We start from the raw sequence: 15,960 nt of genomic DNA, 5'->3' as shown, positions 1-15,960 counted from the left end.
AGGGAAGGGAAGGGAAGGGAAGGGAAGGGAAGGGAAGGGAAGGGAAGGGAAGGGAAGGGAAGGGAAGGGAAGGGAAGGGAAGGGAAGGGAAGGGAAGGGAAGGGAAGGGAAGGGAAGGGAAGGGAAGGGAAGGGAAGGGAAGGGAAGGGAAGGGAAGGGAAGGGAAGGGAAGGGAAGGGAAGGGAAGGGAAGGGAAGGGAAGGGAAGGGAAGGCACAGTGGTTAACTCCAGATAAGGGTTCAGTGTGGTTAAGACTTTCTCTTGAGCACCTCCCGCTCACTAGCTTAGGTGGCTGCTTGCATTATTCCCATCCCTGTGACCCCAGGGATACAGCCCAGGGCGGCTGTGCACAGCGTGGGCTGGATAATTCCACCAGGCTGCTCTGCCAGTCCCACATGCCGCAGCATCTCACTTTCATTTGTCAGGCTTGCTTTCAGCATGCCCTCAGCTTTAAAATGGTTGCTAGGGAGCGCTGCTTTTTGCTTGGGAAAACAAAAAGACGACTGTGAAAAAAACCTGGGCAAGTACTTTGGGGGGTGCGTTATTACATCTATGCCTTCTCCATTGCCTTGCTTAAGAGATGGCAGCAACAATTCCCTCTGCTGCTTTATGACTTAAAAAGTGGGAGTACGATGCTAACAAATGTTCTGACATGATTGCTGGTGAACTACTTGCATCCCCAGCAAACCCTGAACAAAGAAAGGAATGGAGAAAGAGAACCTCACCCCTAACACGGAGGTTCACTCTTTCAGAGAGGAATAAAAACACAGTGTGACGCAAGTGCACGGGGTGATGAATTCCCTCAGCACCACTAAGATTCAGGTGTGATCACCAGCATCCTGCTTAAAGCCTCAGCAGCGGTGCCTCACTGCGGGAAGAGGTGACTTCCTCTCCTCACCCTTAGGACACCCACCTCCCCGGTTGCCTATTAGGGCTGTGGCAGCCTTCGGCAAGGAATGTCTTGTTTTTAACCAAGTACTTTAACTCCAGCTGGGTTAAGGCAAAATCCAAGTGGGAGTATTTATTTACAGCATCTGAAATAGACATCTCAGTAACAAAAGGGTTTTAAGGTATAAGAAAGACGACTACACTCAGCCTGCTTACAAAGGAAAGTGCAAAGGGTCATTTTTATTCAGTATCCCTCCCATTTGCTGCAGTTGCTCTCCTGACATGCAAGGGATGCTGCCTCCCTGTGTGTCATGCGTCACAGCCTGCACTTGTCAGAGAAAAACCTTTCCTCCACACCGACGTCTGTAACTAATCGCCTTCCCAGGGCCTCTGAGCAGATTAATTTTTCCCTCTTGAAACTTCCTTTCTTTCTTTCTTTCTGTCTGAAACTTCCTTCCTTCCAACTTACTCAGCAGATGATCTTGACACTTCTCCAGTTAAATTAAGAAAGTCTCACTTCTCTGGAGCTGCAAATGTCACTTTGTCAGAGCAGCTGTCATCCCCTGTACTTGAATAGCCAACAAGCATCTTCTTGATGGAGTGGCGCTTTACCTGCTGAACCTCTCCTCCTTCGAGTCACAATTGGTGACTCAGTTCCTTTCAATGTGAAGGTGCCTCCAGGCACTAAAGTTTGTATTTAAAGTGAGTTAGAACATTCATAAATACCCTTGGCACGAGCACCTAATGCAACAAGAGAACACAATCATTATCATCCCTGAATGAGACAGTAATGCTGGGTGCAAGGCAACTGAAGGAGACGGGGGAAAACCTTTCTTCCAAATATGCCACGCAAACATCACAAACCATTGACAACAGAACAGCCTTTGGCACCTATAACTGATATTTTCCTGAAAAATGTCATATTTTCAACCCCCATTAACTCTCTGCCGAACGAAAGGCAAATTCGGTACAAATAACAATCGAAGGGAAAAGTCCAAGCTGTTTTGCATATACATTTGGATAAGGGTCAATTGTATTTCGAGTCTGCTCTTGGGATAAGCTGTTTCCTTTAAGGCTTTCTATATGTTTCTGTACAGGATGACAAGCAAATGATGGCAGAGCTGACAGCTCTATTAGCCGCAGAAGCAGGATGGGAGACCATTGCATTGTATCACCTCTGGATAATGAGCTGAATTTCTGACTGCAACCCAGATTCTTGCAGGACAAGCCACGACGTGACAGCTTAGTAGTAAATGAACACAACCTGGGGACTTCTTTTATAGCCAGGACCTTTACTAAGATACCCATTATATATAGTGCAAAGAAGGCAGGAAAAGTCCTGCATAAAAGCTCTAGGCTCATCAGTTACTTGCAAAAGGCTTCCCAGAGAAGCCTTTGAGCACAGTGTTGTGGGTGTAAACATCCCAATGTTGTCCCCTGGAAGCACTCCATCTTAACATGTCGACAGGTCAGGTCGCTTATTTCTCACCTTTCCTTCCTGCTTGCACTACAGCTCAAGGGACCAGAGTTACTGGCTCTAGAGGAGTGGGGAGGATTGTTGTCTGTTCTACTCCAGGATCTTTCTGTTCTCTCATTAAAAATCAAGAAAAGCAAGCCAGGAGTCACAGGGAGGAGTGTTCCTACATCTTGGCACACTGCAGGGAATGGGGGCAGTTCCATTAACATGGGATGATCAAAAGCATTTATACCACAGTGTCTAAGTTGGAGGTGGTGTTTGCCTACTGCTGGAAAGCTCTCTGGGAATTACTGGTATCCAGTGCATTCAAGTCAGTGTTGGTTTTCCCCTGTTAAAGCATACATGAGAATTGTAGCAAGATATCCAGACATGGGCTGTTGCTAGGCTTACCTACAATGCTGGCAGTTGGTTTTTTTTGTCTCGTCTTGCTTGGTTAGCTGTCATAGAAACCTGCTTCTTCCAAGTTTTTCCAGAGAAATGCTTAATCGTGGAGAAATTTTTTTCCCTCATCTTTGCATCCTTTGCTTGTAAAAAAACCCCAAAAATCTTTTAAGTCAGAAGGATTTAAAAGAAGACAAAGAAAAAAAAATGAAAAAGCACACAAAACTGCCCAAACACCAACCTTTTTGGTTTTATTCTGAGGTGATTTTGAAAACTGGAGAAAAAATAAAAGAAAACTATGTGAGATAATTAACATATTCCAAGAGATATTTAGGCTATTACCTTTGTAGGAAAAAAGCCCAATTTTTTGTGGAAAGGTTTTAAACCTCTTTTATTAGGTATTTAATATATGGGAAAGGAAGAAGTAAAGAAAGGAACAGAAAAAGGCTTTCTATTATGTGGAAGCATAGAGACAGACACACAATAGACATAGGGACAATATTGTTTGCCATATTCCTAACTCAGATTCTTGTCAGTGCTGCAAGAGAGTGAAAATCCTTGTAGGATTCTTTACATTCTTTCATATAACATCCCTCAGCACTTGTTCTCTCCCTGCATTAACTCAAGTCACAACACGTTCAACCAAAAAAACCCACCATATTATTTCCATGGTTTCGTTTCTAACTTAAGTCCAAGGGATGCAGAAGGGCCTCCATTTGTGAAATGGTGACAATAAATCTAACAGGGAAGTGGGAGGTGCCACAAGTTACCTTTGAACTATTCTCTTGTTAGATGTACTAAATATACTTCTCAAGCATACTTTCAGATGGAGGGTACTGGAATTGCTGGTATCTCTGTGGATAGAAAGAAGATTGCATGTTGGCCTGTGTAAAGCAAATACAGAAGGTGATCCATGGGACTAAAGAGTGGCAAGAAATTCAGGAATGCAAGACATTAATGAGATGTATTGATTTAATTAGCCAGTGCAACATCATTTATCATGCTAACCACAAGAGACGCACCCAGAAAAGCTGGCGTTTGAAGGTCACACTCATGTGGAACATACCTAATACGCCACTGAAATGTCCAGCTGTAGCTATCTGTTTTGCTCAGACTTGGAAAGAAGCTACTGAAATACAACTCTGAAAAGCCTCCACATGAATAACACAACACTCTATGTTGTAATGTAGGCCATTCATACTGTTAATAATCTGGACCTTCTGGACTCCAGTATTCAGTGGGTATACATGTCAGAGGTAAACAATAAGGACTTCCTTAATTAGCAATATCTGTATGAAGATAGAATCCTTACATTTTAGGATGTTTTGTTGGTTTACAATGTCAGGTCTTTTCTCTCTACTGCCTCTACCTATTCATTATTCAAGAAAGAACTTAAATAACAAGAAGGTCCCACAAGAATTCTTGGTAGCAAAAAGCTTCTTAAGGGCTCATTTAGTCTCAGCTACATAGGGCTAAGACTCAAGTACCCAGACAAAGCAAAAAGAGTTCCTGGGAATACATGCCATCATAAATGAGGGCTTAATTTGGCCCTGAATTAGAAAATCTTTGTCACCTGGGGGCTCAGATACACTACAGCATCCAGGGTTGCTCCTCTAACAGTGGGTATTTCTCTAATTGGAATTTCGTTACTTTAGTGGGAAATTATTGGGTTTTTTAAATTAAGTTTTTAATGCTATTTTCTTTTTTATTTTATGACTTATAAAGCTTGTGCAAAGTGGTTCACAGGTGTTTATATTAGTTTCAGATTTTAAGTGACACATGGAGCTTTCCTAACCATGTATTTCTTTAATTGGAACATCTATTTTAAAATAGCCGTAATAAGATCCATGTTTATTAATTTCCTCATCCACCTTTCCACTAGGAAGAATTAGAAAGGACACCCCCCCCTTCCACACCTCCTATGTGCTGGTCTGGAGGCACAGCTTCACCCCTGACCGCACGAACCCCCGGCCACAGCAATCTCAGGTAAGTGACAACAAGATTTGGCTAAGCAAAAGCCCTCCTGCATTCCAGGGGGTGGGAAAGTGTTCAGCTCTAACACCTACACAAGTGACAATCAACACGGGTTCGGACCTGGCTGCAGTGACATCTGCTTGCACACATCTCAGATGCCTCAGAGTTGAATGAGGATGTTGGAAATTAGAGCCTGCTCACAACTTTATTTTTTTTCCAGTAAGTCTATTTCTGGTTTATTTAAACTTCCTTCACAGTGGCTCCCAGTCTGAAGGATGTTTTCTGCTACAGAGGGAAGGGGGGGTTAGGTTGTTTTATCTCCGTTATGTGCCGAACGCAGAGAGCTGAAGTCTTAATACAGTTCTTCTCTCTTTGTGCCCTTCACCCCTGCTTGTTACCTTTTAAAGTTTCCTTTGGGGTAATTTAAAACATAGCACGGTAAAGGGCCATTTCTAGGAAGTAATTGCTCAAGAAATCTGGTGTTACTTTCAGTGGCTAGCGGCCCAAGCTCCTACTGACATGAGAGACACAGGTTGCACAGACATAGGAGTATTTGCATGGGGCATTCATAGCATTAAAGGAAAAAAAAAAAAAAAAACCATCTAAGAGGTTTTTAGTGAGAATGCCCGCAGCCATCAGGGCTCCCTTTAGCTTTCTAACCTGTTTAACAACTATTTGCCTTAGGACCCTGCCTTACTCTTCAGGTGGTGTTTCTCTTGCAGGCTACTCAAGCAGTGAGGCAGCATCAGCAAATATATGAAAGTTTGTCTGTCCCCACCTATACAAGGGACAGGGCATTTCTTTTCTGCACCTCTGTTAGACCTTCCTGCACTACATACACTTCCTAATGACCAGTAGCATGCTCAGCCCCAATAATACAATCAACCTCAGATTAAACAAAGGTAACAAGGAAGACAGAATCCCTCCTAGGTCTCAGTAGCTGCCTGTAAAAGAAGGGACACCCCCAAAACCTTATATCTGAGCAGCATCTGGAGTGCAGGTTTTCTGCCTCAGAAAAAGGGCCACCTAGAATCCCTCTCAAAGACAGGTTTGTTCATCCTTTTGCAAGGCAAGCCTTAGATCTGGTTTGCAGAGGTGGAATTACATCTTTAAAGCTAATCCTTGCCCCTTCATCCAAAGCAGGAAATTCCAAATCTGTCATCAAAGCAAAACCTGTAACATGTAACCCATTTAACTTGCTGTTTTTCAAACAGATAGATCAGAAGAAAACAGGCAGCACACATTTTAGGAAGACTGGATACTCTTAGTGCCAACTCTATGAAAGCATAAATAAGCTGCCGCAGCTTAACAGAAAGCAGGATTTCCTAGGCTGGCATAAACTAATGGCTCATTGGCTAAAAGAGATCTGCAGTCTCCGTCTGCTGTAGGAGCCCAGCTACTCTGCTGATCGCAAGGAAAGAACGATTGCAACTACAATAAACACCCTGGCATCTTGAGAAATACAGGAAGCTATGAGCTGCTGTTAAACAGTGTAGAAATTACACAGTAGTGAAGCTAATAAATAAATACAAACAGGTTTAAAACTTCCTCTTTAGAAACGCAATCCAGTGGGTTAAAGATTGGAAGATTCAGCTTCTAAGAGTTCTAGCGTACGAGGAACTCATCCTTTCCCCTGTGTAAGAACTTCAGTTCTTGTTCCTGGCTACATAAATCACAGGCAAGGTAAATGCATTACAAGTTAAGAGAAGGAAATAATACGCTCTCCTAGCAGACACTGGGAGACACAGCTTTTCACATGCATGCCAAAATGCCCTGCGACTACTTGCATGGAACAAGATAACATCTTCTTTTACAAACAGTCTAGAGCAAATTCATATTTTATGTATTAAATCCTTGACAGCTTAGCCCAAACCTCACAGTTTTGAACACTTTTCCCCGCACATTTGAGTCTAGACTCCACTGCTCTCCCATTTCATAAGTGCAGATGAGAGACATAGCTGGAGACAGGTACAATGCAGACAAACTCCCTAGGTGCCCAAATCTCAGCGCTGGCCACCAAGCCCGAGGATGTCCAGTAACACGGGGCAAACACTGAAGTGCTGCGAGATGAAAAGAGTCTTTGCTCTGATGTAATTTGACAGTGAAGAAGAGCTGACAGAGTCCATAGATGCTCCTGCCATGTAACACCTCCCTCAGGCTAGTGGGTACACCTGGAAGTGGGAGACAAACAGGTAATACAACATTGTCCATACTGTCCACACTTTGTGATCACAAATCAGTTTTCTGTTGACAAGGTTCATTTTTCACGGCGACATCTTCGTCTCCAAGCCTTTGCCAAACAGTTATAACTTCATCAGTGCATTTGGGAACACATTTAACAAAATTGCCTTTCTCAGAAGTGAGATGGTACCAAAGCAATGCAATTCTGAGACACAACACCACAGGCGGAAGGAGAAAAGCTATCTGGAAAACCTAGTGAAGATGGCCCTCAATTCTCTAATAAAACACCCCAGTGGGTCGTTGCTTGCCTGTTATTCTCTTTATGAATTACAGTAAAATAAATTACCAGAGTTTTGCAATGTGTGCAATGCCATTTCATTAGAAGGATAAAAAGTCAAAACTATGTTTCATTATCAACAAACTATCTCAGTATGAAGACTGCTCATATATGACCTTTAATCTGGAATTCTTCATGAAATCACATGTACGAGAGATTATTATTAGAAGGAGCAAGCCCAGTCCCTAAAGCTGTGTAGAAGGCTCTGTCTAAACACACAGCAAGCTCAGAATTCCTTAATGCTTTCCTTCAAAAGCATTTTCATACACATCATCACAAACAAAATCATGCTTAGGCTATGTGGCAAAAATCTTCAAGGCAGAAAATACCAAATGAATGGCGTGTGTCCTTCTGCACATGATGGTATCATCTTTGATTAGAGGATCCTATTAAATTAATAACTAATAATAGCCTGGATTATCTTCTGCAGCTGTAGATACACATGGCATTCCCGTACAGTTGCTGTGCATGTATATGAGTAATAAAGTCCATGATACATTTTAATATACAAAAAACATGGCTAATCAGACAAAGATTTTTTGGGAAAATTTACTCATCCGTCCATCCTTCACCTCATAAAGCCAGGCCACTAGTGGCATTTTTCTGAACAACACTAACTTTGTATGAATTGTTACTTGAAACTGACCTTAAGCAAGGACAAACACTTCTAAGTGTCGGCAGACAAATGCAGATCATGGTGGTGTGAGAGGAACCAGCCTTTGGTTGGTCAATGTGGTCTGCATTTTAGAAACACTACTAGTGACAAGGTGAAAATCGGGCAATGTGTACTCAACTGATAACATTTTTAACATCACTTGCTGATAAAAAAGTTCCTTCCAACTAAGTTTTAATAAAATATGCCAATGACCTAGCACCTGCTGTCAGTGCTGCTGTTTCATGAAGCTTTGAATCAAGTCCATGATCTCAAAGTGCTCACTTCAAGATACCTGAAAACCTAGTCCCAGGATAGCTATCCTACTGTCCAAAAGAGAAAAAGCTTCTCACAATGGCCTCTCCAGTCATGGAGGGACCTCATGCAGAAACTCTGGACCATAGCAAATCCAAACACCTTCTCCTCCAAGGCATGCTTCTGTCACTCTCCTCTTCCAACAAGCAGGGAGTCCATTTAAAAGAAGCAAGCAACCAGATCAAAACAATGGGTGTCCTTCACCTCCCTTCTGCAGAGAGGAAGGGTCTGTCACACCTGGTGTGCTTACCTGGGCTATGGATTGAACAAAGCAGTTGCATCATGATGGTGATGACAAACTCAGAATGGTGACAAATGCAGAATGGTGGATCTGAAGAGTTTGTAGGTAAAAAAAGCTTCCATAGGATACAGCACATGATTATTAGAGTGGGATAGAAATAAGATTACATACGGAAAAACTGAAGCACAGATCTGTCAGCAGTCTGTCAGACATCTCTTTGACAGTTTATACACTCAGTGAGCACAAATATGAATCTTCCAGGTTCTGTCTATAGCCACAAAGCTATCAAGGCTAAAACATCAAGCATCCGAGCTCAGAGCAGCAACCCTTTCCATTAACAACTACTACAATTTGACCAGTGCTTTGTTCCCCTACTATACTTTGGTGTCAGTTTATCATCAGACGGTGTGTGGTATTCACACTGTAGTTTTACAGAAGCATTTGGTCACTGCAGTGACATTCTCTTTGTACCAAACATTAAAATTAAAAATCTGCTCCAGAATTCCTTTTGGAACTTAAATAAAATAAAATAATAAAATAAAATAAAATAAAATAAAATAAAATAAAATAAAATAAAATAAAATAAAATAAAATAAAATAAAATAAAATAAAATAAAATAATAAAATAGAATAAATTGAATGGACAAGCAACAGGACAAGGCAGTCTGCAAGTTTTACTTAATAGCTGATATGATACACCAACACCTGCCAATTGCAGGCAGAGGGACTCCATTCACTAGAGCATTTGTCTTAGCTGTATGGTCAGGAACACGTATGGCACAGTGAGTGTCAATGACAGCTGAAGGGTTGATTCTGCTTGGTAGATCAGGATGGGCAATGGCACTGAGATCCTGAGTCCTGATGAAGTCTGAATTGAACCCCCCATGTTCAACCACTCAGTGGAAAGCAAGAAGAGAAGTAACAGACCAGACGGAATAGTAGTTCTGCCTATGAACCAAACAAGTATTTTCACTAGTGACTGTGGCACAGTGGCGTGGTCCATGAGGAACTTGGTAAGAACTTTAGAACATTTGCTGATGTGTGACAGTCAGAAGCACTGCAAATAGTGATGAAGATTAGGAAACCTAGGAAAAGGCACATTCATACACAGCACAGTTACATAATAACAGGATTTTTCTGTCAGAGCATAATGTCATTTTTTGGGTCTCCACAGAAAGGACAAAGAGATGGGGGTGTTTGAAATAGACTCATAGAATGCATTAGGTTGGAAGGGACCTTTACAGGCCATCTAGTCCAACCCCACTGCAGTAAGCAGGGACACCTTTAAATAGATCAGGTTGCTCAGAACCCCATCAAGCCTTACCTATGAACCACCAGTGTGCTGCAGACATGGAAAAAAGAGAAACGCTTGCTAATGCATGAAGTGAGGGGTTCCCAAAAGACACAAGGAAGCATTAATGTCACTTTGCTAAGAAACACACCTTGGGAGATTAATTCAAAGTGGAAAAGACACAGAACCTGGTAGAACACAAGACCTATCTTTGGGAAAGAAACTATTAGTAAAACGAGCTTCAAGGAGACAAGATTGTTCCATAAACACAGAATGAGGTTTAAGAACCCAGGAAGTAAAAGACCTACTACATTAAAGAATGCTGTTGCAACAAGAATAAATGGATGTAAATTAGCCAGGGACACACTTATCCCAGAAATCTGAAGATTCTTACCTTAGAGTGAGGCTCTGGGTCAGGTTTTGAGTAAGGACAGCAGGACAAAAGGAAAAAAACAACAAACCAACAAACTGATTAAATTTAGGGTGGATCAGGATACGAAGAGATTGATATGGGGTAGAACCCCGTGGAAGAGTACCAGCCGTAACAGGAGATTGGGTCTAAGGGATGGACAAGTCAGGTTTTGGAATCCAGCTCTTTCAAAAATGCTTTAAAAGGATGTTCGATGGTGCAGATTAAAAGGGTGCTGATAATGGAACTTTCGCCTAGCAGTATAAGAGACAAATACCCACTTTAAAATGTGAAATGATATACAACAAAACAAATAGCCCACGTGAGGTCTTTTTATACTTACTAATCTTCTGGCAACTATAACAACAAAGCACCACTAGTTTCCACTTTAAACAAAAATTTTCTAAATCTGGTGAAAGCTAATATACTCTTGTGTAAATGGTGACTCTTGCTGAGCACGTGTCAAAATCTAGAAGAGCAGGAAGGTACAGATTGTAACACATGCCCTAGTAAATCTCAGGGTAATTGGAAATATTTGTAAAATACATCAGCGTTTCTATAGGCCGAAATATTCTCTTGAGTCTAGGCAATAAGTGAAAAAAATCCAACAGGCCAGGAAATACGTTTCCAAAATTCCCAACCCACCCAGATCCTTCTTCACATGCCCGTGGCAAGCTGAAAAGCACTTGTACGGACAGGAAGAAATTTCCTTCAGGCATGTTGTTGATAGGTTTTCCCTCCAAGCATCTCTCAGAGCTCTCCGTCGCGCTGCGCTCCCTGTCTTCCTCTGGGCTGGCTCAGGCCTTGTTTACTTACCTGCATGGGGCTGCCAGAGCTGTGTCTGCCGGATCGGAACAGACTCTGCTCTTTGTACTCTCGAGATAAGAGGTTGCAACAGTCAAGCCGCGTTTGTGCATTTCAACCACGAAATATGATCTCAATAATTACTGTGAATCAACTAACACAACAACTCGCATCTTCTTTGCAGTAGACATTAATTTGAAAGGCACTCCTAATTTACTGCATTTCCATTTGGCTTCCTGTGTTTAAGAGCATTTCTTCCAAGAAATTTACAAAAACCCTTTTCAGCAATGGAGCACAAGCTGTAAATTGTCCCATACCTCTGTTTTCTATCAAAGCTCAAACAAAGGACTGTTCTTGCCCTTCTCTTAATAGGTCCACATAAATCAAAGCCCGGTAAAGGGCAAGTCTAGTAATCTGAGAAAACAGGCTACACTAACTATGTGACTGGATCGTTACATGTCATGCATGCTTCCCATTAGGCACAGACAGAAACTTTTGACAAAGTTGGCAAGGAAGTTGAGCGCAGGGCTGTTGCATCACAGAGACACTCAGCAAGCCCATTAATCTATGACTATGCCATGCAGAGCTGACAGAGCACTGACTGATTTTTTTCCCCCTCTTGTTTTACAGCCAGTGTCCTTCTACCACACTGTCACTCGTGAGCTGTGCTAAGCCTTCTTGTTGTGATGGCACAATGATGACAACTGACTCCATGTCTGTCCAGACGTGGTCTCAGGCCTTTCTCTGTCATGGGCAGCCCTGTTTCTATACGTGCGCCAAATCAATTCTATATGCTGAAGTGGGACTGACAGGGGAAGACAAGACACTTTGTCTCCCTCCTGTCCCCACTGCGTGTCATCGGCTGATATAAGTTGGCAATGGCTCCATTAAAGTCAGGACAGCTACAGCAGCTTTATCATACTTGACGGTCTGCCTCTCGTTGGTCTAACTCAGTTTATGGCCACACAGGGACTTTTATTCCCAGCTGCGCTGCTGAGCAAATGACCCTGTTGCTGATATGAGAGTCATGACCTTTATGATACAGTCATAGTTTTAAAAGCAAGGAAACACATGTAGGTATAAGACAAGATGGCCATCCACTTGTGATTATCTGGTGCCACTAATGAAAGTGTAAAATCTGTTTCACAAGCCCCTAGCCGGTGGAGTTGCCAAGCCACGCAAACTGAGGACCCATCTGCAGCTCTGCCTTCCTGCCCGCACCACAAATAACCTGGCTATCACAGAAAAAGACTAATAAGATGCACTGCAATCTAGAGGAAGTGATCCTGATGGATGACAGATTGGCCATGAGCCAGCAGTGTGCCCTGGTAGCTAAGAGGGCCAATGGGATCCTGGGGTGCAGATCAAAGGAGGCCAGCAGGTCAAAGGAGGTGAACCTCCCCCTCTACTCTGCCCTGGTCAGGCCCCACCTAGAGTACTGTGTCCAGTTCTGGGCTCCTTGGTTTAAAAAAGACAGGGATTTCCTGGAGATAGTCCAGTGGAGGGCCACAAAGATGATTAAAGGACTGGAGCACCCCCACAGCAAGGAAAGGCTGAATGAACTGGGGCTGTTCAGCCTTGAGAAAAGAAGACTAAGAGGGGATCTGATTAATGTTTATAAATATCTCAAGTGTGGGACACAGGGGGAAATGGCCAGCCTCTTTTCAATGGTCTGTGGAGACAGGACAAGGGGAAATGGCCTCAAGTTAGAACATAGGAAGCTCCGCACCAATGTGCGGAACAACTTTTTCACAGTGAGGGTGACAGAGCACTGGAATAGGCTGCCCAGGGGGGTTGTGTAGTCTCCTTCTCTGGAGATATTAAAGACCTGTCTGGATGCCTACCTGTGTGACCTGTCCTAAGGAACCTGCTTTGGCAGGAGGGTTGGACCTGATGATCTCTTGGGGTCCCTTCCAACCCTTAGAACATAGCTTAAAAATGACATTTTATATTTTGAAATAAACAGTTTTCTATTGTCTACAATGATACACTGATACACATTTCTGTCATCACTGAACACAAGCAGGTAGAAGCAGCATCTGTTTCTAAGGAGGCAGTACAGAGACCTGCCCAATCCATGAGTAAAACGATTGGAGGGGAATGAAGTATGTGCCACTGGATACAATACAGCCGGGAGACAATAACACTGTTGCCCTGTTTACGAGAATGCCACCTGAACACGCTGAACACAGTACCACGGGATCTGAGCACAGCAATTGCTGTCCACAGCCAGAAAAAGGCCACGCTTTAATGTTGCAACCAGGGATCGTACCACACATAACATTGCTGTTGAGCCATTAGCACGTGGACAAGCAAAATTGCCAGTACCTTGTGAACATTATGTAATGCTCCACAGCATTTGCTATGACGCAATTCAGCCTGCTCTGAAAGACTAAGGCAACAAAGCCTGGTAAAGACAGAGGTGCTCAATGTTTCTGCAATTTGTTCTTCTGCAGATTTTGCAGTGCTTTCTCTGACAGTGATTCAACGTTAGCAAGAAAACCTGTGGAGGAAAACCAAAAGGAATGAGGCTGATGAGCTAATGCGGTACCTCAAACAAGTTACCTGTCATTTATAACGGAGCACAGTTGGCTAGGAGAGTAATGAAAGGATGCAAAGTTTGAAATTGAAACCACAAAGTGATGTTCTGAAGGAATGAAAACAAAGGCAGCAAAACAGAAAGAAAATTACTGACAAGCATTTGCATTTAGACCCGGCATGTTTGAGTGCAGAAACACCTATTGTAAAGTTTAATTAAAGTCGCTCCTTATATATAAAAGTTGCTCCATGCAGAAAAGCAAAACAGGGGTAAGCTGGAATTTGCCATTCAACTCACAGGGTAGTACTTTATTGATCCCTGATCAACCCATTTGTTACTAGTACTCAGTTTATCCTAACCTACTCTAGCAAGGATTTAAACTTAGCTAGAAAGCCACCCTCATTTTGGAATGAAAATAACCCCAACGGGACTCAGTGTGATGTACTGATGTAACTGTCCCAGTTAAATTATCAGACTTGTTTAAAAGAAGTAACAAGCCCTACACCAATGTAATTGCCCCGTGACCCGTTAATGGCAGAAATGATGTCATTGTCTGTTGTGGATAATGGTGAGAATGGTACCAGTCTGACAGACAGACAGGTTTTCTGCACCACACCAATACCCACCTTTATAACTTGACAGAATATTAGAATGAAACCCAATATTTTTAGTACCTTCTTGTTGCTATACACTATTCAGAAAGTGCCCATTAGGGAAGGATGCACAGCTACCTGAGTTAATGTGAGTTGGGGACTTGTAATTGTCATTGCTGGTTTATTATTATCACATTAAAATAATGCTGTGCTTGGCAGAAAACAAAAATTAAGAAAACTTTTGTGGTTAAAAAATGCAGAGTGTACCAAATATACAAAATGCTTGGGAAAGAGGACAAGTGTTAAGAAGGACCAAACGCGTTCTATGAAAACAGCTTCTAGGCCAACTCCTATCTCGGTGCACACTTTTCCATCTGTGTGGAGATACTGTCTGCACGCTTCCAAACTAGACAAGCTTTCTGTTCTGGATGTATGGATGTCTAAACAACATGGACTAAAATGTACTGGTAGTCCTGGCTGCTAAGAAAGTTACACGGCAACTAATTGTACTTTATACCTTCACAAGTTCTTGAAATGCTGATGTCAACAAGCAAATAGTATCATCCTATTCAGCAGACAGAAATGCAGGCAAGAGCTGTGATAGGTAAAGGTCAAGGATGGAGCCTTGAGGTGAATTCAATCAGTATTCTAAACCCAAGTCAATTGTTTATGAGAGCACCTGGTTCACTGCTAAGACAATCCTGAAAAAAACAGCCAAGCTTCCCTGTTACAAAGCAGTCAGAATGCAAGAAAGTGTCAAATGAAGCTGTCCCACCTCAAATCCGCTACCGACTCAGTAGGAAACATTGTGTAAGAAATAGGAGGGGGAAAAAAAAAAGCCAAGAACATTGTCTTCAGAAACAGGAGTTCTGAATAATGTACCTGGTACCTGGGAGAGTATCAAAACCAATTCTTTTTCTGAACATAGACAAAGAAATCTATTTTCAAATGGAAACTCATCCAAGGCATTTATATAGTATGAAATGTGGTCTGATATTTTCCAAATAATGTCAATGCTTAAATGTTAATGGAGGTCTCAGAGCTGGAATCAAGGAAAGGAAAACATGACACTAAGTGTGTCAAATTGACCTGCCACTCCAACAGATGCAGACAGGGAATTGTGGCCCTTGGGAAACCAAGGAACAAAAATGTCTCCAAATAGGAAGGCAGCTGGAACAGAAAGATGTATTCCTTTTCTTTTGCGGGCTTCACAACTTCTGGTTGCAACCTGGGGGAGCTGAACCTGGACAGCAGCTAAGCACCTCACTCACCCCCACCTTCCCAATCCTCCGCCAGCATGATGGCGCAGAGAACAGGAAGATAAAAAGCAAGAACACTTGTAGGTCAAGACAAGGGTAGTTTATTACGTGAAAGAAAAAACAAAACAACAAAAACGAAAAACCAAACAAAGCAGAACCCAACCAACCAAAATACCCAACACCGAGTGATGCAAAGGTAGTAACTCATCACCTCTCACAAGCAGACCAATGCCCAGCTATTCTCTGAGCAGCCACCACCTTGGAAGAGACTCCTCTTCCCCCTTCCTCCTCTATCTCCCCATTTTTAATGCTGTGCATAATGTTGTATGGTACAAAATGTCCCTTTGGCCAGTTCAGGTCAGCTGTCCCGGCCCTGTCCCCCCTGCTTAACTTCCAACTCAGGATAGGATATTCTATGAATCTTGCCCAACCTGAACATATTTGTTGCGGGGAGGTCGGGGCAGAGTGGGAAATAAAGGAGAGGGTTCAGCTATAGTCCAAACATCTGGGTGGTAGCAGCACTGTTGGTGCCACAAATCCCAATCACAGCACCATAGGGGCTGCTATGAAGAACATTAACCCCACCCCAGCCAGGCCCACTTTACCAACATATATGGTA

At 42.6% G+C, this 15,960-nt stretch overlaps 1 protein-coding gene across 1 annotated transcript in view; it reads right to left on the bottom strand.

Moving 5' to 3' along the window:
• Positions 1–284: 284 nt before the first annotated feature.
• Positions 285–15,960, bottom strand: part of UBE3D (ubiquitin protein ligase E3D) — a gene marked incomplete at both ends in the record, with an annotated part of 104,587 nt that continues 88,911 nt past the window's right edge. Inside the window, one exon of the mRNA XM_084261149.1 lies at positions 285–482. Within this exon, the coding sequence (XP_084117275.1) occupies positions 285–482 (198 nt within the window). The remainder of the gene's footprint in view (positions 483–15,960) is intronic.

This window comes from Gallinula chloropus (genome assembly GCF_964237585.1).
Source record: "Gallinula chloropus genome assembly, chromosome: 3".
Lineage (NCBI taxonomy): Eukaryota > Metazoa > Chordata > Aves > Gruiformes > Rallidae > Gallinula > Gallinula chloropus.
This window is presented reverse-complemented; position numbering and strand designations above follow the sequence as displayed.